The following is a 26,374-nucleotide window of genomic DNA, read 5'->3' on the forward strand; positions in this document are numbered from 1 at the left end:
TTATCCATGTGACTGGCAGAGTCTGAATCAATCATACATTTTATTTAGGTGTAGTCTGTAGAGGGAGAAATCCTGTACAAAGCAGTGGCAAGTGGGAGCCAGAATCTTTGGTATTGTGGAAGTATGACAAGTTATAGCAGTGGATTTGGAAACAATACAAACAGAGACAAATGGAATGATAAATACTGATGCTTGTATTGACAGTGTGGTAACCTGGCCTGGAAAATAAATTTGTGTTAAAAGATTCAAGCTGTGACACCCGTGAATTACCCTCATTTCAACGATACATCTTTTGCCTTTTCTTTGAAAATTTGGCCGAATGTGTCCAAACCTTTAGTTTTTTTAGAGCTTTTAGGAACTGCAATTCGCATTTTAGCAAACCAGCATCATGAATACTCTCTCAATGTCCTTTTTTGAGCTCCACAAAAAAGGCCATCCTCTGGGTCCTACCAGCTGACAGATGTGTGGCAAGTGGGTGACATCCTTCTCCCAGACTCAGAAAATTCCCGTGGCCCTTTACTGCATACAGTTTCTAAGTGGGGCTGTAGAGTAACATCAGAATTATCAGAATTACTATTTTAGTAACTCAAACTCTGCTTTAAGGGGAGCTTAAATAGTAACTAGACATACCGCAATAAATATTCCACTGGTCCCGTTGAAGTTGTCAATCCAACCCTGTGGAAAAGAAGAATGATTAGTGTTCCTTTCAATGATGTATTGCTTACACAGACTTCTAAATGATGACGGTGGTGTGGTGTAGACAAAAAAGAAAGGAGACACCAGTTTAGATGGATGCCAGCCCATCTGGGACAGCTGCCAGGATGCCAACCAGTAGCCAGGGATGCATTGTATGCAATTCATTCGTCATCAACAGAATCTAGGTTTGTTCTTAGAAATAATTTCTTTCCTATTCCCTGGCCTCAGGAATAAACTTGCTGAAAACAGCTGGACTAATATTTACTCTTGACAGAAAACATGCAGCTGTCACCAAGGGTGATTTGCTCTCTCCAGCTAATTTCTAAAGCAGGGAAGAATAAAACCCCAAAACGAAAACACAACACTTCTTTTGAATCCCATCCTACTTCAGGTCAGGGAAGCTGCCACTTGTGGGACCTGGAGTTCAGAGTAGTGATGAGCTGTTTAACCTGGAACAGGTTGTAACACCAAACAGAGCTCTTTATCTTTGCAAGATGGTGAGCTTGGCCCAGAGCCTTGGTTGCATCACAGCCATCTCTGGCATACATCAGGCTACATGAAAGCCAAAGGTTACTTTGTGCTTTCCAATTTGGCTGCAATATTAGGGCATGTTATTTCTATTGGTATATTTAGCTTAATGAATTATCTTATTCCAAAGTACAGCTGCATTTAATTACCGAGTCCCTGACATTTGTACCTCAACCACAATGCACAAGGAGTATGACTGACCCTCAGATCCCATGTTTCAAGCACAGAAACTCCCCTGGTGTGCCTGAATGGACAATCAATTGGAAGCCCAGCATTCTACACTATAACTATCCTAGCTCTTGTTATTATTGCTTAAATGTGGTCTTTTCACAGGTGTTCTAAGGTGCTGAATAAGGCTTGCTGTTCTACTCCAGCACAGGATCTCTACCTCTTCCGCACATCTCCCTATGAACTGTGGACATCTGTTTCTCAAGACACTGATACATGGAGCAACAGATTCTTGACAGTACCACAGTTCCAGCTGCATCCAAAGGCTCTTGGTAGGGAATTGTGTATTCATGCTTACTGGGAAAGGCTCATGCCAGCTGGCTCCCACGATGGATGGCCTGATGATAGCAATGTTCAAGTTTCCTTTCTCTTGCTGAATCAGGTACTCTGACAAGGCTTTGGTGTAGGTGTAAGTGTTGGGCCACTCCCCAAGCAGTTTGGGTGTGATGTCTTGAATGATGGATTCATCCAACCACCTACAGGAAACAAGGAGAACATTATCATCCACCACGCAGGGAGAGAAAAAGATTCAGGCAAAACAGACCAGTGAGACAGGAATCCTCACGTGAAACAGTGAATAAGCCAGTCAAAGATATTTAAGGTTTGGATTTAAAACTGTTCTGTGGGAGAAAGTCACTTTTGTCTTCAAGGTGCAAAATAAACCCTGGTGAGCTTCATGCTACAATGCCCTGCTACAATTCAGGTACCTCTACAAACTCACTTCAGAGCAATCTCTTGCACAGGTAATGCTTCACTGCAATCTTTAACATAAATACTGCCATGGTCTACAGCCTGATGGAGCTCTCCCCGCCAGGAATACCACCAGGCAGTTCTCATCCTCAGCCAACACAGTCCCTGTATACTCCCAAATATGTTTCAGGATATTCCAGGTAACCTTGAATTAGCAAGTCACGTAACAACACAAAGGTCTCAAAAGCTGGAAAAATGTCCTACAGGGATATTATTCTGTGGAGAGCTTGGTTCAGACATGGCTTAAAGAAAGAGGCCATGAAGGTACTCAGCTGAGGGAAAGATAGAAGCCTGCTGTAAAACAGCCTTTCCAGGCTTGATTCTGTAAATAATTAAGGTTCTCAGCCACCTTTTATATAAACAACAAGATTCTCAGACCGTTCTGTCCTTGGCTGCTACTGGGAACAGATGGCCGGTCTGGGAACAGATATGAAAGGTTTTGAGAACTTTTCATATAATGGTGAGAACACTGATCTTGGTTTCAGTAAACTAACTTCAGGTATTGTAAACAAAAGGAGGAGCTGAAGTTTTCTCTACAGCCTATCGGGAGCTCAGATTTTGCAATATGCATGAAGTGAATTAACACTGCTAAAAAAAGTGCCTAGTTGATGAATAAATCGGAGTCAGATGCTGATCAACAAAGGTGGTCGCTCCCTTCACTTCGACATAATGGTGACCCCGACGTGATACTGTGATGCACCACGCGAAGAGAAAACCGGCTCAGGTCCTATGCAGCGGGACGGCAGGAAAACGCGATAAAGCGGATAAAAAAGAAGCTGATAGGCATCGTGTGCCTTGAGTGATCATAAAGATGAGCTCGACTGATACGTGCTGCTGCGACCTTGAAGAGGCTGCAACCAGCGCTGGAAATTGGGTAGGAAAAAGGCAAGCAGCATATTTATAAGAACTGCAGATTAAGGGGATGAATTTGCAAAAGGATTTAACAGGACTTTGGAGTAATGGCTATGCTAGAGGGGTTTTCCTTAGCCTCCATGCGGTTTACGACTTAACAGGATGGCGTGAATTCGTTGATTTATTATGGGAGAGTGATAAACCTGTCAAGACGCTGAGCAAGCCATGGGGGGAGAGCCGCCGCCGCGGGGGAAGCCGCGCCGCGGAAGCCGAGCCGAGCGGCGGCTGCACGGCCCAGCCCGCTGTTGGCGCCGGTGATGATGACAGCCTTGCCCCGCATGAAGCCCCCGGGCCCGGGCCGCGCCCCGCAGCCAGTGCCAGGCGGTCACCAGCAGCACCAGCACCAGCAGCGCCGCGGCCGTGCCGAGCCTGGCCCCGGCGGGAGCCGAGCCAAGCCGCCGCCGCGCCACGGGACCAGAGGTTTTTTTTTCACCTGCACCGACACCGCAGGGAGCCTAGCAGCCGCAGGGGGAGCCGAGCAGCCCGGGGGGAGCGGCCCGCCCAGCGGTAGCTGCGGCGGAGAAAGCCTACCGGCGAGTAAACAAAGAGCCCAGCGCGGGGTGGGGGTTTGGCCCCTTCCGACACACGCGCCGCGGGAGCAAATAAACTGTTGGTGGCTCTGCTCTAAAATGGGACAAATATCTGTTGGTTTTCTTGAATGTACCTGTACTTTTTTAAGCCACTTAAATCTGTTACCTTAGTTTATATGTACTTCATACTTATTCTCATAAGCTTTGGTTTTTTTCTTTCCTCTCCTGCTCAGACATGTGAAAACTCCTCTTATACACAGAAGAGGTAGACTGCAAACTAGTAGTAAGCCAGGAGGGAGAAGACTGCTGCTGTTCTGAGGTGGTTGTTTTAGCTTGTTGATTGAAAATTTAGATCTGCAGTTTTGTGGTTTACCAAGAAATACCAGGACTCACTCTCTTCTGCCCCTTTTCAGCAGTGTTAGTAATTCAGTGATACCGGTTAGTAACCAGCTTAGGGTGAGGCTGAGAAGGATGGTCACACTTTTTACCTTTCCTTGCTGCTACAAACGGAGCCTTAGCTGTGAGGGGCCCAGGGCTGGAGTGCACTGGGCTCAGGCTCCTGGGCTCTCTCTCCTGTCTGTGCAGTTTCTGTTCTTGCCATGTCTGTGCTTGGCTGCAGGTGAACCTGAGCCTAAAATGAAAACTTGCAGTAGCTTGGGCTCCTTCAGCTTCCTTCTCTTAACTTTTAAGAACCCTTTTTTGAGTTTCAGAACACTTCAAGTATCCACTCTCCAATAATGATAGTTTCAAGAGGTTTTGCATTTCAAAGTGCAGACAGATCTTTCTATCAAGCTTTAGTTTGATCCTAAATGCTGCTTTTAAAGATTTTAAACAGTGTTTTATTCCAGTGATATGCAATGTGGCTTTGCTGTTCCCTAGGAGAGAATGTATTTCATATAGCCTTCATAATAGACTTGTAGGGTCAAAAGTAAACACACACAATGGGAAAAGAACTTAGAAGAAGAATTAAGAAATGAGAAACCCAGAGTTTTTTGATGACATGGGTTTAGCTCAAGCCCTGAAAGCTAAATTAGGAGTGGTACACATTTTGAATAAAGAAAAATAGTTTTGGTATAGATTGGAAGTTTTATTGAATTACTAATATAGAAGGTAATGCATAAACACAAACTTTAAGTAGTATATGTGTTTCAAAGATTTGAGCTAAAAAATGTCTATTTTACACAAGGAAAACATCTGTTGATGTATTTCCTCAAAGAGGCCCTTTATAAAACTACTATATAATTATTTTTAAATAAGAATTGTTTCCTTTCTCTGACTCCAAAGGAAATGTTTGTTTTTTAAAGTGGTGCTTCCTACTCCAAAGCCACTTTAGAAGGCATAATAATAATATAAATAAAATAATAAAATATTAAATAAATAATGAAATAAAATAATGATAAATAATAAAATTAATAATAATACTATAATAATAATAAAATAAAATAAATTAATAAAATAAAATAATGATAAATAATAAAATTAATAATAATAAAATAAAATAAAACAATAATAAAAATATTAAATAAAAAAATTTTGAAATCATTAATAATTTCAAATTTTAGTTAATAAAGGCTTGGTTTTTAAAAGCATGTGATTAACAAAAACATACAGCATTTGGTATTCATTTTGGGATATCACTTGCTTTCTATCATGATTGCCGGCAAGCAAACTTTTGTTGACCAAAAGTTTTCGGTTAAGATTAAAATTATATTAAGTTATGTAGAATTTAAAGTCAGTTAAGTTTTGTTAAGTTAAAAGGTTTAAAGTATTTTAAGTCTGAATGCTATTTAGTTTCAGTAACGTTAGATAGATTTATGGTTTTATCATAAGCATTTATTTTATGACCTGTGCGCAAAATATTGTTGTGAATATTAGAGAAACTCTAGTTAAAAGAGACAATCAAAAGCATTTGTGAGTAGAGCTGTTTTTGTTTAAAATATATCTGCTGTTTGAGAATAGAAAACAAACTTCCTTTAGCTTATTTTTGTAGGTTATATTAGCACACTTAAGTTTTGTTTGAGCCTTGTAGCCCATAGAAGTCTTTTTTGTATCTGTTGTATAGCACATCCTATAAATAGTCATAGCCTTTTTGGTTTGTTTCCCTAGCTTAGATCCCTTTTAAGAGAGAAACCTTGCTAGCTGAGAATATTGCTTATAATGTAATAATTGTTAGAATTGCCTATTTTTGTGTTGCAAAGAGTGTGACATAGCCCATAGAACTTTCCTGATTCTTAAGTTTTATTAGAGTTAATTGATTTTACATATAAGTTTTGTTGATCTCAAAATAAGTCTGTTAAGTTTAGATATTTTAAGTGTTTTAAATGCATGCTAATTTTTCACTACTCCAAATCAACCAAGGACTGAGAATTCCCCAGCTGATGCCATTTGAGCCAAATGACTAAAGGATTACAGTCTGTAAAACTGATCTTGAACTTTTCTGAGAAACCCAAGAAAAGGGTGGATGTGAAGACTTCAAGGACACAAAGGATCATTTTCAGACTCACCATTTGCCTCCTCCCCAGGTGCAAATGAGGGAGGACAGCTGACAGCCTTTTAACCCTTTGGGGTAAAAGCCATTGCTCGGACCATGGCTAGGGGACCTTATAGAGATACTGTGTGTACTTTTGAATGCTTTTGCTTATTTTGCTTTGTATTTTTGGTTGTATTCAAAATATGGTTGGTAGGATGATAGAGAAAACTTGGCAACTAACCTCCTTTCCCAAAAAGAAAGAAACGGGGGAAGTGTGGAGGGCCTGGTTCAGACATGGCTTAAAGAAAGAGGCCATGAAGGTACTCAGCTGAGGGAAAGATAGAAGCCTGCTGTAAAACAGCCTTTCCAGGCTTGATTCTGTAAATAATTAAGGTTCTCAGCCACCTTTTATATAAACAACAAGATTCTCAGACCGTTCTGTCCTTGGCTGCTACTGGGAACAGATGGCCGGTCTGGGAACAGATATGAAAGGTTTTGAGAACTTTTCATATAATGGTGAGAACACTGATCTTGGTTTCAGTAAACTAACTTCAGGTATTGTAAACAAAAGGAGGAGCTGAAGTTTTCTCTACAGCCTATCGGGAGCTCAGATTTTGCAATATGCATGAAGTGAATTAACACTGCTAAAAAAAAGTGCCTAGTTGATGAATAAATTGGAGTCAGATGCTGATCAACAAAGGTGGTCGCTCCCTTCACTTCGACATTATTCCAACAGCGGATTTCCATCATTTGCAGGGTTATATGTTCCTCCTAGCAGGCTTACCATGGGTTTGCTCACAGAGGAAACAGCTGGCGCTTAAAAAAAAAACAACCAAAACCAAACCACCAAAAAACCCAAAAGTACTCTGACAAGTTGTTTTTTATTTTTTGAAGGTATTCAAGCACCTAATCCATCAGAAGCAGTTATGCAGATAGCTTTTAAAAAGCAGCCCTTACCACGATAGAGCTGCATGAAGGGCCTAGCATCCAAAGGCTCTTCCCTGGCACAGCACCAGCACCTCACAGGTCCTGCCAGCATCTGGGTGCAAAAGACAAGAACTGGCTGTGCTTCCAGAGCCCTTGCTGCCAGTCCCTGACAGGCTCCCAGTAGCCTGGTGTTACACCACAGAATCAAAGATTAGCTCCTATAATCCAATATGCAATTAAATCAACAGACTTACAGTTCAGCTTGAAGGTGTGGACTCTTCCCAGGGGCAATGCAAGGATACTGCTTCCTGCAGATCCTCACTTCACCCCTCCTTATCTTGAATTTCAGAAAAAGGCAGAGGTCAAGAGGAGAGAAATATGATGCCAACTGTCACACCTGAAAAACTGCTTGATCCTGTCAACCTTTCAAAGATACGGTGGCTCAGGTGGCACAGCACTTTTCAGATGACTCTCATTGGGCACAGATGGGAAGTTGTACGAGAAAACACTGATTCACAGGGGAGGGCTGGATGCACCAAATTTCTCAGTTCTGGAGTGCATTAAAAATCTGAAAATTTATAGTATATCAGAATTTTTTCTTTAAATAAAAAAGCCCTATGGAGGCACAAACACCTTCCTTTGCAAGCCTGGTCCCGTGCAGCAGAAGCAAGGTAGAAGAAAGCATTTAAGCATAAGATATTAACGACACAGAAGTTACAAGCAGCACATAATATTGACATAATTTGTAAAGCCACTTAGGCAGCCACTGAACCTCAGAGTCTCAGTAAACTGCTATTGTTTAAATCTGTGGAGTAGCTAATTACCAGTCTACCAAGAAGAGATGCCTATTTCTGTAGAGCCTGGAGGAAGACTAAGTTAATTTAGGAACTCAGGTTAAGCTGTGTGCAAGTCTTTTTCCCCTTCTCTCTTTTTTTTTTTTTTAATTTATTTTCATAATAGAGGGTTGCAGGTTTGCATTCTCACAAAGCAAAGACAGGTGTAGAAGTACAAGCAGAGGTATTTCCCCTTGTCCCCTTGTCCTCATCCTTCCAGAGAGGTCTCTGTATTACTCGAGGAGCTGTTCCAGGGGCACCAGCCAGCCAGGTGATTTGATTGACCAATATTCCCATCAGGGAGGCAGAGATAACACTTCAGCAAGAACTGCTCTGTGACCTACTTGGAAGATTCTGGAATGCTAACTCACAAAAGCTACTGCTTCTGCTCACTGCTGCTGCATCTGGCCCTTCCAAGCGAACAAAGCAAATTAAACAATTAATAACTTCTCCATTATATGCACCAAATTACTCTGCCACAGGAAAGCAAAACTTTCTGTGTTAATGGCTTTGTGTTAATAAGACTCTTTCTTGTAAGCAATGATGGATCTGTATTTTCTGCAATAACCAACCCACATCTTCAGCCAACTTTGCTGTGTGCTGTGTTCCTTACCTCAGCACACCCTTCAAAGCTGATTTCCTTCAGCTTTAGATTAAGGCAAACCATGCTTGATGCAGCAGATTATATGTTTCCCCTATTGGCCTGGAAGCACTTAGAAGTGTGACTTTTGCTTTACACAGCTTAAGCCTCAGGGTTTACTTGCAGATTAAATATCAAAATACTGAAACAGCAAGATGTAACAGGAGGATAAGAGCATCCTTAAGATTTCAAGTGAATAAGAAATCATAAGCATATATCAAGTGCATGGCCAAAAGCACTGTTAAATGGATCTCTTATTGCATCTAGTTGTTTGATTATCCCTCTTAAAGCACCTGCAAGAGCAGCACCTTAAGACAAGAGTTGGTTGGGAAGGGAATCATCCACAGCTGGGTGATGCAAAACATAATCTGTATTTCTCCCCATTTTTGAGGGTGGTTTCTATTTCCTAGTCTGCTTCCCCTCCCTCCCCATCAAAGGTAAAATTCTGATACCTGTCACTCTCTTCTCTCTGAAACCTTCTGTATCCTGATATCCACACACTATTTCTTTCACTTACATGGCAAATATTAAAGGTGCATCTCAAACATCATCCTCTCTGCTGCATTTTCAAGCTATGATACATAAATTCTTAGTGTTTTATATAAAGCAGCTGAAGTAACAACCTCTGGGGTAGCCAAGTCCTTCTCTACTCTTCTGACTAGCAATCAGACCTTTTTTTTAAATCTGAGCCCTCAAAACTAATTATTTTCAGAGTTGCAAGTGATGGTAAGCTTTTTGGGACAGTGAAATGGAGTCTTGACAGTGATGAACACCAAAGGACATAAAATTGAGTCAGTGGGCAAAAAAAAGACAGAGCAGCCCCACTTTTAGGGAAAAGCAGTTTACCAGAACTGGTGTTAGAGGTTGTTGAGCTTAGAACTGGTAACTGCAGCTCAGCAAAAGCTCTTGAATCACAGCTCTGAAACCTCCATGTCAGTGAGTAGCAGCAGGCAAAAAAAAAAAAAAAAAAAAAAAAAAAAAAAAAAAAAAAAAAAAAAAGAAACGCTGGCTATCATCAGGTACTGAGAATGACCAGTGGTGTAATTTTGAAGCTGGTTAAATAAAACTTTGAGTGACTGCAACTGGAGTACTGCATGAAGTACTGTCTGACCCCCATACCTCAGGGAGGGAGTAAAGTTAAAGAACAGGTAGAGAGGAAGGGCAACTAGCATCAGCACCAAGACAGATCCATCAGCACATGAGGAGACAGTAAAAAGGCTGACTCTTCAGGTTTCTGTGAGGGGAACAGAAAGGAGCACCCAGGCTGGTGTAGTTACCCTAAATAACATCTCTCAGTGACATTCTTGAGGGTTAGACACTGGACCAGGGAGCCCACTGCTCTAATGCACTAAGACATTTCTCAAGTTTTTTATCATATTCTTCTTACTGAATAAAAGCTAAATGATTGATGACTACTAGCTGGAAGTAAACATATCCAAGAATATGGGCTACTACAGAAATTCAAATAGAAAAAGTAGTTTGTACTAACTTTTTTGGAGTAGTGCTTAGACAGTTAAATTATTTCTTAAGACAAACTTATTTTATTTAAAAAAAAATCAGCGGTTCTCTTAGTGGGCATTAATTAATTTCATCTTCCATTACCCTAAATCAAGAAGAATAAAGATTTTAGACCAGCTCTTTGTGTTAACAGATCACAGATCAGTTGTTTATACCACCCACTTGAAAATTAATGAAAACACATTAACAGTTGTGGGAAAATTCTTTTAAGGAGAATGTCTTCTAGGACCTTTATCAGCTGATTTTGTTATTCTTTCTAATTATTCTTTATTTTGGTAAATTCAGATAACCAAGCTTTTTTTGGTGTTTCATCAAAGCCCTGTATTCCTGTCTGGGTTGAGAGGACATTGCCTTGTGCTGTGCCAGGTGAGGTTCAGGTGGAAACCAGGAAGATTTTCTTCACTGAAAAGGTGGCCAGGCATTTGAAGGGGCTGCCCAAGTGGTGGAGTCACCAATTCTGTAAGTGTTCAAAACCCAACAATATGTGGCACTCTGTGCTCTGGTTTATTTGACAAGGTGGTGATCAGTCAAAGCTTGGACTTGATGATCTTAGAGGTCTTTTCAAACCTAAATGATTCACATTGAACTATGTAAAAAAGTCTGTTTCTTACTCATCCTCATATAACTCCAGTTAAATACCATAGGATTTCTGAAAGAAGTGGAAACAATGTTGGGAAGCTGAAAAGATAAAAAAAAGGTGTATGGAAAAAAACGAGTTCTTATAAAGGCAGCAGCAGAGCTGAGCGTTACAGAAAGCAGCAACTCCCTTCCTGGGAGAAAATACACTCCTGCAGAAATTAATACTGGACTCTCATTAAATCAGAGTTTTAAAAAAACCACAAAGAAACAGCAGTAACAGCATCTCTGACAGAAATCCCACCCGATTCTGGGAACAGCTCCCAAGTCTGCCGCAGGATGAAGGGAAGTCAGCACTGGAAGGGACAATGTGGTTCCTACTTACTCTACTAAATCAAAGAGCTTCTGGGGTTCGGCTGGGGGTGGGTAGATGATCTCCTCAATGCATTTCCGGACGCAGTTTGCATAGGCAGTGGAGATGTGGATGAAGGCCTCAAGGTTCCGCATCTGCCGGGCCAGCTCGAGGAGCCGCTGCGTGCCCATCACGTTCAGCTGCAGGGCATGTCTAAGGAATGCAGGGGAAATAAGCAAAAGGCATTTCACTGGGAAGAACGTATAAAGGCTGAGCTTTATCCAAACCTCACCACAAAAAGGAAAGTCAGGGAGAGCAGGGGGCACGGTGGAGCAGAAAGTGTCACTGAAATGCAAGTGTGAAACCAGCTTTGAAAGCAATGCTGTTGGATTTGCTGTTCTGGACACTGAATGTCTCTCAAATACTTTTACTCAATTTGAAGGGTCACAATTAAGACTTCACTAACATCTCTAAATGTGACATGTTGATCACCCTTCCCTGGAACATGTATTTCTAAGCCCTGAGGCACTGTGGCTCCTACGGTACACATTCACTGTTCTCGGGAGGAACCACTGCTAAACCAGAAGAACACATGGTTTCAGAAAGCAGGAAAGGGTCATTGGGCCCAGAAAAACAGATTGATAGCATCACAGAATGGCCTGGCTTGGAAGGAACCTTAAAGATCATCCAGTCCCACTCCCTTGCTATGGGCAGGGATACTTTCCACCATCCCAGATTGCTCAGAGCCCTCTCCAACCTGGCCTGGAACACTTACAGGGATGGGGAAGCCTCAGCTGCTCTGGGAAACCTTTGCCAGAGCCTCAGGAGCCTTATAGTACAGAACTTCCTCTTAATATCTAATCTAAACCTACTCTCATTCAGTTTGAAGCTACTCATTATCAAAGAAGACACCATTAAAGATAACAGCTTAAGTTCCCAAGGAATGGAGATGAGAAGTGATAAGCATAAGAATGTTCTGGTTAGCAATGCTGGCCTTTAAGCACTCAGCATTGCTAGAAATTCTCCTAGAGACAATCTGTGACACATTTCAACCAGCACACTCTGTTGCTTGCTTTGTATTGGAATAGCGACACTTTCCTGCACGGGAGGGAGAAGACAGGCATATGCAATCTGCTCAGCCCAGGAGTAGAAGCTTTCAAAGACATGTACAATGTTAGGAATTATGCCATCAAGCACAGTGTACAATAAAAAAACTTACTTACATTGAAGAGAAAATATAAAGAGCCCAAAGGAATGCAAACATCAGCTGAAGAGTACAATCAATATTTGGATCACTGTATCTAAAGCTAGAGATATTTTTCACACACTGCTATTAAAGTGCAGCATTTTCTGTAGATTTCTATTTCCTCCCTTCTATCTATCCTCTATTTCCGCCCTTCTATCAGGATGAATACTTTTATGTGAGCTACCCTTCAGATAAAATTTACTTTTCCATGCACATTTCTGTTTGACTGCACCCCTTCAGAGAAGTGATGAACAGAACTGTGCTCATAATATGGGCCTGGCATGGTTTTTTGCTGAGTTGCTCAGAGTTCTTTAGCCTTTGTTATAAATGATCAAGTTGTGAGCCAAAATTATCAAAAATTTAGCAAAGATTTATTAATTTGTCTGCACAACCGAATTTCGGTCTCCGAGACCACCACAGCCAAAGAGACAGCGTTGAGCCCAGGATCAGCGCTGGGTGAACCTGGACCCGACCCCTTGACTGTCAGTCTCCCCTGTTCACAAATTGTGCTTCGTGTGGCGAGGTTTTATACAGTTTATTGTGCCTGAGGCAAAGATGACCGAATTTCCTTTGTGTCTCTTCACATGCATTGCTGTTTATTTCCATGTGCAGAGCATCAATACATGGGAAGCCATGTATTCAGATGCATCAGGTTGGCGCCCCCCCCCCCCCCCCACACTATCTTGATAGATGCAATCGGCAGGGTGATAATCGCTCTTGGGTGGCTCCCAATGACTCAGGATACCGGTGATCATCGCCCTGGAAGCTTCTATTCTTATGTTAAGGCGTCGCTCGTTATCCTAACTCGTGTTCTCCCGGCCGGGATGGTCAGAGACATAGTTTTTGGATTTTACAATATTTTACATCATACATTAATAGCATGAATTATCCCTACCATTTTTACAATCCCTCCCCTTTTATATCACTAATTTAATTCATGCCCCCTTTATAACCCAAGTTGCTAAATTCTATTTACTTCTACTTCTACCCGCCACTATTAAGGGTCTTTCACAAAGAGAGCAACCTTTATTAAATTATCCTGTGCTCCACTTGTGGAATATCCTGACACTTAGTATTGTTTATACTCGATTTCACTCGTTTCTCAAATTTCGCCAATACTTTGGCAGCATTGCTGGCATACTTCTTCTCTCCCAGGCTCATGATCTTAAGTGTATTGCTTCCAGAAGCCAACTCCAGGTTCACAGACATTATTGCTATCTGCATCCCCTGTACCATAGAGTGGATCAGTCTAATAAAACAAGGAATTAGACATGGCAGGAATAGGATTCCAGCTACTGAACACAGCATGAAGAACATTATTTTGTTCCACCAGGCCCCATCAATCAATCTGTCCTACCATGAAGACTGCAAAATCAAATTCCATTTTTGAACTTTATAACCCAAGGGTTATAAAGTGACCAAGTGACATGGGCCACTTTCTTGATCTCGGCTTCCAATCCTCTTATGGTCTCCCCATAATCGTCAATCTCAATACAACATTCTGATTCACTGAAATTTCCACAAACCCCCCTTCTTCAGCCAGCAAATAGTCTAAAGCTATTTGATTTTGGTACACAAATGCCTGTACCTGGGTGTGCTGCTGACAAAGTAAATCCAGGGCCTCTGAGGTGTGGTTTGATACAATTTCCACCACTGCCTGCAGCCAAATCAGCCAGTTCAGTAGATAAATCAGAATCCTATACCCGTAGCTTCCATCTTGAGCCCACGTGGCCAGTCCATAATAATCAATTATTCTTGCGGCCGGCCACTCTTCCTCCCTCCCAGGTTTGTTTGCCACTCATTACAGGTATCATCTTTTTCAAGCTTCTCCTCTCCCTCCTCAGGGTCTCATACAGAGGAGCCCCTAGTAGGTTACTCTTCATTCATGGGAGAGTAAAGAAGACTGGCCAGATCATGCCCAGAGTGCATGATCCCCTCCACCTCAGGGGTAACTCACTGTATGCCTTTTCCCCACAAATCAAATAAATTCCATCCGGGGCTTTCCATCTAATGTTTGTTCTCCCTGCGTCTCCCCAGTATTCTCTCAGGCCCTCCAAGGATTGGTAAGGGTTGGCTCCAGGATTTTTGACCCAGCAAAGTTCTATTTTTCTGTTCCATTCACAACTGGTCTCATTCTTCCGGCTCCAGTACCCTGTTGGGGGTTCTGGTTGCCAGACCCTGCCCTTATTGTCTGAATTTACCATCAGGGTAGTCACACACGGAGTGTATCCCACACTCAGTATATTCCTTTCCTTCCTGACTGATGCAAGTGGTTCCAATCACTCTCTGATCCAAAATCCATCCCTCAGGCCTCTGTGCCAATTTTGAGACTCTTGGATTGTCCCATTTCAGAAGCTATTCTGGAGCCAAACCTTCCCCTTTCCATGGCCATTTCTCTGCTGACTTCAGCCCCCCACAAATCCAGCAATTTGACAATCCCAGTTCCGTTGCAATTTCTTGCATCAAACCAATAAATAGGTTCCTGTCTGGGGAAGGTAATTCCCCATCAGTGTATTGTTTCTCAAGTAATTTGTACTGTTCTCCCAGAGTTTTCAATCTCTCTTGTTCAATTTGCTTTCTCCTCAGTTCTGACTCCCTTCTCTTCAATTCCTGAGTGATCTCCCTCATTCTTCCCTCAGGATCCTCACCATCTTTATTTTTTGTGAAACAGACAACCCTGTCATATTGCAGGCACACCCTATCATCATTCGCTTGTGTGAAATCCAATATGACTGGTTCCCTGCTCAAGGTAAATTTGCTATCAAATTTAACATTTCGTCCCATCCAATAAATTTTCCCATTCATTGTGCATATCACCAGCCTTGCATTGTCATAACACAATGGATTCACCTGGTGATACGCGACAAAAATCTATTCCGTTTTTCCCCCAACCCACATGGTTCGATTGCATTGGTTGCAAATGGGGATTGACATTATTTCTGCACTCCATCTCCGCATCCGATGCTTGTGCTTGTCTGACTGCTGGTTCCTTGACCCTGCCTCAGGATCGATACACCAAATCCCTTTGTCCAATTTACATAATTTGAGCCTCATGCCATTTTTTCAACAGCACCTGCCAGGCTCCTTGATGCATTTCTCTGGGACTTGGTATGCTGAGGGTTTCCCGTCCCCTTGCTCAACTGGGACCACCTGAGTGCAACTTCCACACTCATCTGCGGAGCTGTCATTTCCGCCTCTCATTGGGACCTCAATGTGAAGACTCTGCGTTCCGCACATGGCTAGGCTCACGCCAATCAGGATTCCCACCAGGCATACTCCTCTGCCTTTGCCTCTGCCCCCTGGGGTGCCACCAGTGGCGAGGAAGATCATCTTCATGGCAGCAGGAGTATTCTTCAGAGAACACATTCTCTGCATGCCTCCTTTTGAAGGCACCCTCCCAGGAAATTCTGACAGCATCGGAGCCACATGGTACCTTGATTTGATTTCTGGCACTCCACATTCAGAACCTCTGCCTTACATCTAAATTTTCCATGCACCCTGTTTTGAAAAATCTGAAACCACTCCTGTGACTCTAATTCAATGAATCCAAGACTTGTGGCTAGGGTTAGGATTCGGTCAGTCAGCTCAAGCTCCTCCTCCAGACACTGAGTGCACAACCCCTTTGGGGGTCTGTCCCCTTCTACAGTGTACAACAAACACCCCTTGACAAAATTCACACTTGAAATGTACAAATGGATAGCATACACAGTCAGTATACAACTTATCCGCTTGCCATCGGTCATTTACAAGGACGTTGGAGTTTGAGTTTCAAGTTGCATGGGGAAGAAGTGACCCTCCACTCGGGCTTCCTCCTGATGTTCATGTTTCTTCACCCTAGATGCATGTGTCCAGCCTTTCTCCGCTGTCCAAATGGCTGTGTCTGTTGTCAGGAAAGGGACCTTCCCAGTGAGGAGAGAGGGGTACATCTTTCTACACTTAAACAAGCACTCTGTCACCTGGTTGAATTTTGTGGATAGCGAATCCCAGAGGAGCACTCTGAGATACTATCCCTTGTTTCCTAAGTTCCTGCAAATTTTTGTTGATTGCAAGCAGATATGGTTTTTTGTTGATTGCAAGCAGATATGGTTGAATCTGGCAGTCCTCAAGCCTGAGGTGTCCTACCAGCATCCCATGTCTATATGGCATCCCATATAGCATTTCAAACAGTGAGAGCCCCGTCTCTGAATGAGGCATTGTACTGATATTAAGCAATGCTAAAGGTAGGCATTTCAACCAAGACATCCGAGTTTCTAAAATTAATTTAGGTAACTGTGCTTTCAAAGTCTGATTCATCCTTTCCACCTGTCCTGAGCTCTGGGGATGCCATGGAGTGTGGTATTCCCACCAAATGCCTAGCGCATCAGCCATCTGCTTAATAATCTTTAATGTAAAATGTGTCCCTTGGTCCGAATCAATTCACCACCCCGTATCAGGGTAAAATTTCCTCCAGTAATTTTCTGGACACTGTCTGAGCTGTTGCCCATGGGCTGGGAAAAGCCTCCACCCAGTAAGTAAATTTGTCCACAATCACAAGCACAAACTTGAATCTCCCCACTTTTGGCAACTCTGTGAAATCAACTTATATTCTTTCAAATGGTCAGTATGCAATGCAGCGACTCCCCAGGATGGCTTGTCTTGCCCTTGTTTTGTTAATTTTCTGACAAATCAGGCATCCTTGTACCTCCTGTTTGGCCAATTTGTAAATTCCCTTGCACCTGAAAAATTTCAAGAATTGTTCTGCCAGGGCCTATGCCCCCCAATGTGTTCGCTGGTGCAGTTTCCGCAAAATCCTCCTGGTAAAACCCTTAGAAACTAGTTCTCTCCCATCAGGTAATTTCCACCTTCTTACTTACCTTACTTCTTACTTACCTTCTTCCAATTTCCCCTCAATCTTCTCGTAGCATTCGATTTGTTTTTGGGAGGGCTGAGGAGGGTCATCTGGGACCTCGATCCCTTCCATCTCTGGGGTACTTACCATCATCAGTGCCGCAGTCTTGGCTTTCTGATCTGCCAAATTGTTTCCGCTGGTTCAGAACTGAATCCCTGCCTGGTGTCCCTTCATGTGGACCACTGCAATTTCCTCTGGCCCCTTTAGAGCTTCTAAGATTTGCCAGATCAATTCCCCATGCATCAGTCCCTTCCCCGTGTTGATCAATCCACTTTCTTACCATATTTTCCAAAACGTGTGAACCACTCCATAGGCCTACCTGGAATCTGTAAAAATTGTTCCCTTTTTCCCTTTCAGTCTCTTCAAGGCTCTCAGAACTGTGTACAGTTCGCAAGCCTGTGCCGACCAACTTGTGCTCAGGGGACCTGCTTCAATCACTTTTCCAGTTTGTCCATCCACGACTGTGTATCCCGATTTCCTTTTTCCATCAATCACCCTGCTTGACCCATCTACAAACCATTTTTCTCTTTTGTCTAGCTCTCTCTCTTCTAAATCCTCTCTGATCTTTGTTTGTAATTCAACCACCTCTACGCAATCGTGAACCAGCTCCCCTGAAGCTTCCCCAAACAAAAACTGCGCAGGGCTCTGTGTGGTCGTTGTCCGCAATTCTAAATCCTGCGAGTGAATCAAAACGGCCCCATACTTCAGTAATCTAGCAGCAGTGAGCCATTTATCTGCCTTTTGTCGTAATATGCCCCGCACACTGTGCGGTGCAAATACTTTCGGTGCACCAAAAGTTACCTTCTTAGCTTTGTCCACCAGCAATGCTACAGTGACAATCGCCTGCAGACAGGTGGGCCAGCCTCTGCTGATCGGGTCCAAAAGCCTCAACAAGTAACCTACTGGTTTCCTGACCCCTGCCCAGTCCTGTGTCAGCACCCCATGTGGCGTGTGATTGCTCATGTCCACGAACAACTGAAAGGGTTTCTTCACATCAGGGAGGCTCAGCACTGGCACTGCTGTGAGTGCTTCCTTGACTCCCCTGCATTCTTCTTCATCCTTTTTTGTCCATTTGATTTGGTCTGTGGTGAGCTTCTCATATAGAAATTTCACCTTTTCGCTGTACCCTTCAATCCACTGCTGGCAATATCCCAACAAGCCCAAAAGCTGTCTGACCTCCCTTTTTGTTTGCAGGGGTGGTAAGGCAATAATCCCTGCCACCCTTTCAGGATCCAATTTCTTTTTTCCCTTGGTTAACCCAAGTACTTGACCTCGGGCTCTGTGAATTGCAACTTTGACACCTTCAACCCCTTTTCCCCTAAAAAGTTCAAAAACAAGATGGTGCTCACCCTTACAACCTCCTCCCTTGGACCTGCAACCAACAAATCATCTACATATTGTAGCAATTTTGTCCCCTCCGTTGGTACAAAATGACTCAAAACCTGCTCAAGTGCTTGCCCAAATAAATTCGGGGAATCCACGAAGCCCTGAGGCAACGACGTCCACCTGAGCTGCTGCTTTCTGTTTTTCTCTGGATCTTCCCACTGAAACGCAAAATAATCTCTGGCCTTCTGCTAAAGGACAGGTCTGAAAAGCATCCTTCAAGTCAATCATGCTGTACCACGTCCTCAGGAGAAATGTTATTCAACAAAGTGTAAGGATTCGAGATCATGGGGAACAAAGTCTTAGTTCTCTGATTCACAGCCCTTAAATCCTGCACCAGCCTAAAGTTACCGTCCATCTTTTTCACAGCCAGTATTGGGGGGCTGTGCTGGGACATGCACAGCTCCAACATTCCTTTCTTTATCAATCCGTCAATCACTGGTTTCAATCCCCTCCTCCCCTCCATGGAGATGGGATATTGTTTGACCCAAATAGGGTCTTATGGTCTCTCAATTTCGACACAAATCGGCTCTATGTCCAACCTCCCAGCATATGTTACTTGGACATACCACACCTTCGGATCTATTTTCTCCTCGTCCTGGACGGTGAGTTTATACATTCTCACCCTGAGCCAGGAATTCTCCACTGCCAAGCCGATTTCTAGGGCTACCATCATGTCCCGCCCCAGTAAATTAAAATCTGCATCCCGTATCAATAATATATTTCCTGTACGTCTTTTGTTTTCTGTTTCGACTTCTACATCTTTCATGATTGGAACCTCACATGGTTCCCCTTTTGCCCCAATTATCATCACTGAATCGTCGCTCAGAGAGCACCCTTGCAGCAGCTGCTGAACCGCTGTCCATTCTGCCCCCAAGTCTACCATAAACCACATCGCCTGCCTGTGGGGGTCCTACTTTTAATTTTATCAAGGGCTCCCTCGGTGTTCTGGACCCCAAACTGAAAAGCCCCTGACACCCCTAATCTTCTTGAAACATTGCCTGGTCCTTGGCTTTGTTGGGACAATTTCTTCAGATGTGTCCCTTTTGCTTGCAGTAATAGCACTCGAAATCTCTCTTCTGATCATTTGATCCTTTTCCTTGGGAAGGGTTCTGCTTCTTCACCGGCGCCTTCTTTGCCATGTCTCTGACCTGCTCCTGTTTTTGTGCTTCCCTTACTACAGCTACCAATACCTTAGCTTGGATCTTCTCTTTCTCTTTGTCTCGCCTCATGTAGACTTTCTGGGCTTCCCGAAGCAGCTCCTGCAAGCCCTTTTCCTGTCAACCATCTATCTTTTCTAGCTTTTTCTGAATGTCCTTCCAGGATTTTGCCAAAAACTGAGTTTTCAGCAAAACTGCCCCAGTCGGAGAATCGGGATCCATCCCCGAATACATTGTCAGGCCCTTTCGGAGCCTCTCCAACCACTCAGTGGACGTTTCACCTTTTCCCTGGCACTCCCTGAGTACCTTACTCATGTTATGTCCCTTGGGTACCGCTTCCCTGATACCCTGAATTATCTTATTTCTTAAATTTATCATTTTCCACCTCCCCTCCTCCATCTGGGCATTCCAGGACAGTTTCTGGTTTGGCCATCTCTCATCCCTGCTTTCCCCATTGGGGTTTCTTCTTTCCCAATCTTTGATCGCGGCTAGTCTGATCCTGTCCCTTTCCTCATTGTTGAACAGCGATCTCATGATCGCTTGGAGATCCCCATAGGTGTAGGTGATGGTCCCTAGAAATTCATCTAGCCTTTCCACCACCCCCAAAGGATCATCCATCAACATTCCCATCTCCCTCTTGAACGCTCTCACGTCACTGGTGTCGATCGGCGCGTGTACGAAGCCGATAACTCCAGGAGCCGTTGGCACCTCCCCATAAACCGAAGCCGGGCTTCTCTTCCTCATCCTCACTGTCTCCCATGGTTGCCCTCCTCGTTCTCCTTCTTGTTCGATGGGCCAAGGGAGAGCTGACTTTGGGGATGGTTACCTGTTTTTCTTCAGTTTTGGGAAGGGTCAGCTGCAGTCACTGCTCACATGGGAGCGGAGGTGCCACCGCTTGTTCACGTGGAAGGGGAGGCACTGCAGCCTGCTCTAGTGGGAGCAGCAGCGCCGAGACCTGACCCAGTGGGATCGCCACCCTGAGAGGAAATGCAGGCACCGGCAGTGCCTGAGCTGGTCTGGGCTGGGACGGAGGAACAAGGTAGGGAGATGGAAGATTGTTCAAGGGTTCCCACTCCTTTCCCCTGTTCACCGTGTGTCAGAAGGCTCGTACCAGGTATAAACTCATACAAGTGTACCCCCACATTTCAGTATACTCAATTTCCTCAAAATCCTGCGGGTGGCGATCAAATACGCAATCGTACAAAGACTCGCAAGTCCATGCCTCAAACATGTCGAACATCAGCCAAACAACGTATTTTCTCATCTCCTTCCCTCCCCATTTTTCAATACAAAAATGTATCATTTTCTCCTTGGACCTGCCCACTCTCCTGGGGCTGTCGTTCCAGTGCTCTAGCATCCACCCCAACGGACTATCCCTTGGGATTTCTGGCAGAACTTTCTTGGGACCCTGGGGAAATTTTTCCTGGGGTTTTCTCTGGAACCTGCTCTTTCCCAACGCCACTTTTCCAAAAATCCCACCTGCGAATTTTCTCACCTTGTCTCCTCTGGCTGGGACACTTGTTGCGAGTCCCAAATGCTTGTCTGATGTCGATTTCCGGAGCTTGTGAAACACCGCCAGTCTTACTCAGTCAAACGGAGAACCATTCTGCTGACTTTCTGACTGATCTTCGGTTTTCTTACCTGTTTTTTCCGGATCAGAAGGCAGACGGGCTCCTGGAATTTTCCAAGACCGTCTTTATCTCCTTTCTGACCTGACCATAACCTATTTCCCCCCTTGAACTCCCTACGAGTCCCAGGTCCCACATGTTAAGAAAAAGCGTCTGCTTCCCCCTTCACCGACCACGTCCCTCGCAGGATGGTGGAAATGTGATCGTGGGGTCCACACTAACTTCGTGACAGAGTCACGTCTCACACACACACTCGATCACACCCCACTCAACCATGCGATACTTGCGGTTCCTTTACTGCGTGGACTCTTCGTGCACATCAATTTCTAAGTGGAAAAAGCACCTCGGGCTCAGAGATCCCTGGATCTTGCTGAGTTTCTGAGAGCTGGGCCCATTTTTATCCCTCTTTGGCTGTGGCTCTGGTTTCAGTTCGGTAATTTCTGATTGGTCTCACGAACTCCAATCCCGTTCAGACCACTGAAATGAGCGGGGCACCTTCTGGGCGCGAAGGGGTCCTGAACCCCAAATTCAAATCACTTCGGGTTGTCACCAGATTGTTATAAATGATCAAGTTGTGAGCCAAAATTATCAAAAATTTAGCAAAGATTTATTAATTTGTCTGCACAACCGAATTTCGGTCTCCGAGACCACCACAGCCAAAGAGACAGCATTGAGCCCAGGATGAGCACTGGGTGGACCTGGACCTGACCCCTCGACTGTCAGAGTCTCCCCTGTTCACAAATTGTGCTTCGTGTGGCGAGGTTTTATACAGTTTATTGTGCCTGAGGCAAAGATGACCGAATTTCCTTTGTGTCTCTTCACATGCATTGCTGTTTCTTTCCATGTGCAGAGCTGGACATGGAAAGAAAAGCCGGTTCCAGGTGTGTAGTCAGCATCAATGGGCTCCAGGGAAGCCATGCATTCAGATGCATCAGGTTGGCACCGCTGACTATCTAGACAGATGCAATCGGCAGGGTGATAATCACTCTTGAGTGGCTCCCAATGACTCAGGATACCGGTGATCATCGCCCTGAAAGCTTCTATTCTTATGTTAAGGCGCCTCTCGTTATCTTAACTTGTGTTCGAGAACTCGTTGTAATCTGAATAGACAGCAGCTCCCCGGGATGGTCAGAGACATAGTTTTTGGATTTTAAAATATTTTACATCATACATTAATAGCATGAATTATCCCTACCATATATTACAGCGTTCAAAGGGAATATCTCTAACACTGGCAGTTTGTTGTTTGCTTTATCATTATTTACTTCTACTTCTATGAAACCAGCATCTATTAATATTTCAATATAACACAATTGCTGATTTCTGCCCTCAAGAGCTCCATCTGGAGAATTTTCTAAATGTACCGCATGTTGATGCAAACAATTCATTTGGTGTCTCCACTGCTGTTTCTCCGGTATCTTCACAGCAATGCTTTTGCCCCCCTCCTTATCTATTGGCTTTACATATTCTGTTGTAATCTTCGAGCTTCTATCATGTTGAAAAATATTTTTATTTGTGTCATCACCAAGTTTTTGCTTAAAATTCGTAACTAAGCAGCAATATTGTGCTTTCACATTTTACCTGCTAAAACTTTTACCCATCTGATATATTATATTATTCATATATTTATGATATATTTATTATTCAGTCAGAAATAATTTGAGTTGAGTAACTTCTCACATTTTGCCTTCTAATCATAATTTTCCTTAAGAGATTAGAGAGATTTTGACAGATCACATACAATCAGTCTTTAGTTTTTCCATTGCCTGTAAGCTGATGACCTTTTAAACTTTTAGCTTCTTTCTAGCTATCCTCCATATTAAAAATGTGGTTTCCCTTTGATGTTTCATGCCACTGAAACTTATTTTTAAAGTGTGTTCATTTGTGCATTGATTTAACGACATTTGTGGCTACTTACATACTGGCTCAAGATCACATTAAGAGCTGCTTTCTTTCTGGTGTTTCTCTAATTTGTTGTTCTAAAAAGCAAATAATTATGGTGGACATAGTGGATATCTCTTTAGCCAATGAGCAAATAAAGATTGATATTACAAATTGTTTTCTACTATGACAGCTTTAGTGTTTTTTCAGAAGACTATTAGGATCTGGCAATGCAGATCATCTACCTCGGTTTGCTGAAATGGATAATATGCACAGAAGCATTTACACATCTAATCTTGTTTCAGTGGCTTATTTCTGCTGGTTTTTTTTAATGGAAAAGCCTCCCTGGACAGGCAGTTCCCAAGGGAACTCCTGCAGAAACCAAGCACTCATTGTAAACAGTTAATTACAGTGGGAGTTGGGTATTTTAAAGGTTGTGATGGGCTGTTTTCTCAAACCACAGCTCATTTTCCTCTCCAGCTACTCAGTGACAAAGAAAGGCCATTAACAACACCAGCTTTAGAGACGGACACAACACAGTTTCTCTGTCTGCAGCTCTGCCAAAACATTTCCCTAACAACCTCAACCACACTTTTCCTCACCCCAGTTTTAGGTCATACTTAACTTCCTTACAGTCTTACAACCCAATCCTGCAGTTCTTCCTTTTGTTCCCATGGGACTGCACCAAGTTTGACGCGTGTGCACACACACACACACACACACACACACACACACACACACACGGCATTTTCAGAGCACACTCCTTCCATGTTCAGCACAGAACCATGGGGAGCACAAACATGGACAGGGGCATCAGCACTGCAGCCATGCAAGGGATCCTCTGGGCAGTGCCATGGTGCACTCTGATCCCGCCCAGCAAACAGAAAAGAAGGACGTACTTGAGGGGTTCGTCAAAGCGAACTGTGGCTGCACAGTGGAAGACAACATTGACCCGGGTCAGAAGCTCCTCCTCGTCTTCAGCACTGATGGCCAGCTTGGGCTGAGTGAGTTCAGCATAAATAGGCTTAATCTTCTCGTGGAAATTAGGGCAATCTTCTCGAACCCTGTCAAAGACCTTGAAGCACAAACAGAGAGAGATCAGGTACAAATTTAGGCTGCTGAGATCGCTTTGATTAACAGCCAGTCTGATCACATCAATCAATGCAACTGGCACAAAAGAGAATTCCTGTCTGGGGAATGACACAGGTGAGATGGTTAAATAGTCCATTCGCTTGTTCCCTCCTAAAGGAAACAGAACAAAAATATAGGTCGTAAAGCATTGCTCTGAAGAGATTAATGAATCTTCTCTCCCACCACTCATTTCCTAAGAGAGCCACCAAAACTCCTCAGTATCCACATCTCTTGCAACCACTGGCTACTTGACCTTGAGGGCTGGCTGTAGGACCAGAACAGGAGCTAAAGAGCAAGAGGGCAGAGTATGGAGTGGGAAAGCCAGTGCAGCTTTACCCAGGCAAGATGGTTCTACAAATGACTTGCAGAGAGGAGGGAAACTGGGCAGGGTTGCTCCTCCTCCTCCTCTTCCTTTGCTGCTCCTTGTCTACTGTCACTCTTTGTTCATGTCAGAGAAGTCCAGTGGGGACCTGCTTTTGGGATGCAAGGATGGGGCATCCCAATAATCCCTACTGCTGAAGCTGCTGAGTGCCACCAGCAGTTTTGCATAGCTGAACATGTGTGGAGCTGGTTAGCCTCTAAAGACATCTTCCAGCCCTTTTCTTCCAACAAGTATGATCCATAGGTCTCTCCAAGATACATTTCTGCAATATTATATTTGAGCCATTTCAACTGAATTAATAGAAACCATTAAGTACAACAAGATTCTTTGTAAGAATTCATGCCTAGTGGGCTGTTCAGATCTAATACGGCTAGCTATGTACCCTAGCCCTTGTGATCTTACATAGGACAAAACTCATGACCTTACATAGGACAAATGGAAAAAGACAGAAGGCGCTCTTCTCCTCTCGGGAACAAAGTCCTGTTCTATTAATAGAAGACAACTATAGAAGACTATTAATAAGACAGGTGGTCCAGGTGACTTCCCATGTGGAAAAGAAGGGGTGGCCTTCTCCCGAGGTGGGGGGAAGGGGGGTGGAGGAAGGGAGCTACAGCCAATGGGATACAAGTGAGGAGGGGTGATGGGAGGGGCAAACCAGGAGGAGACCACCAATGCTGACACTTAGGGGAGGAAAGGGGAAGACCATGTGATGATAGGATACAAATAATGTAAACAGTGCAAATTACCGAACACCCAGTGCAAATAACTAAATAACTATTTCATGCAATACAACAATCCTTAACTTTTTCTTTTCGTTTTTCTTTTTTTTTTTTTTTTTTTGGAGGGAGTGTGGAGCAAAGTGACATTATGAAAGGTAGAAAGAATTAACAGAAAATAGAATAGAATGGCTATGGGATCTGAAGAGGTATTATCTAGATTCCAAAGGATAATCACACCTCTAAGGTAACAAGTCTACTATCAGGAACACCTAATAATGAGAGAGTTTACTGAGGGATACAAAGGACGAATCACACCACCTTTGGACACCTTTAAAACCTGTCTAGATAAGCAGTGCCAGTAAAGGCAGGGAACAACTGAACATTGGAGAAGGAGGATGGACCAGCTGACTTTTCAGTAGTTCCGTGTTTTTGGGGTGCTCCCCTCTTCTGTAGCCTATACACCAGTAATGTCGAGCTTGGAACTCAGTAATGCCGAGCTTGGAACTATCTTTACTACCATGGCCTCTTGTTTTCTTAGAGTTTCTTCTGCCTTTGATGTGCCCAGTGGTTATGTACAAGCAGAAATTGTGTGACACAAATTAAACATTCTAAGAGACACAAGAAAGACTAAACTTATCCTAATAGCAGTACTTTTTCTGTTTGACTAAAGGATTATCATCTTTCCGCTTATCTGACAAGGAAATCTAGATAAACCTTGAGGTTTTTAGGGATAAAGAGGTGATAAAAGAATCATTAGCCTTCTCTATTATGTACCACACTCTACACTCATTTTAAATTGCCCCACAGATGCATATCCTTCAGCTTTCAAACATGAAACTTTAGCCCAAGTTAGGACAAGACAAAGCCATTTCACTGTTCTCATTGCACCTGAGTGCACACATCTTTTATCAGTGTGGCTAGGCCAGAAAATAGATCTCTAGAGAGAGTTATTAATGGGCAAAGGTGTTGGTGAGAGCTGGCTGGACTGTAGGAACT

At 43.5% G+C, this 26,374-nt stretch overlaps 1 protein-coding gene across 5 annotated transcripts in view; it reads right to left on the reverse strand.

The window, feature by feature from the left end:
* The window catches only part of LOC102075142 (fatty acyl-CoA reductase 1), a 131,319-nt gene that overhangs the window by 18,898 nt on the left and 86,047 nt on the right, over window positions 1-26,374 (reverse strand). For all 5 annotated transcript variants that reach the window (XM_074539266.1, XM_074539267.1, XM_014270903.2 and 2 more), the window contains exons 3-6: window positions 24,046-24,221; window positions 10,994-11,173; window positions 1,751-1,928; window positions 631-675 (exon numbers count right to left, since the gene is read on the reverse strand). In XM_074539266.1, coding sequence (XP_074395367.1) covers window positions 631-675; window positions 1,751-1,928; window positions 10,994-11,173; window positions 24,046-24,221 — 579 coding nt within the window. The remainder of the gene's footprint in view (window positions 1-630; window positions 676-1,750; window positions 1,929-10,993; window positions 11,174-24,045; window positions 24,222-26,374) is intronic.

The sequence above is a fragment of the Zonotrichia albicollis genome, chromosome 4, assembly GCF_047830755.1.
Source record: "Zonotrichia albicollis isolate bZonAlb1 chromosome 4, bZonAlb1.hap1, whole genome shotgun sequence".
Classification (NCBI taxonomy): Eukaryota; Metazoa; Chordata; class Aves; order Passeriformes; family Passerellidae; genus Zonotrichia; species Zonotrichia albicollis.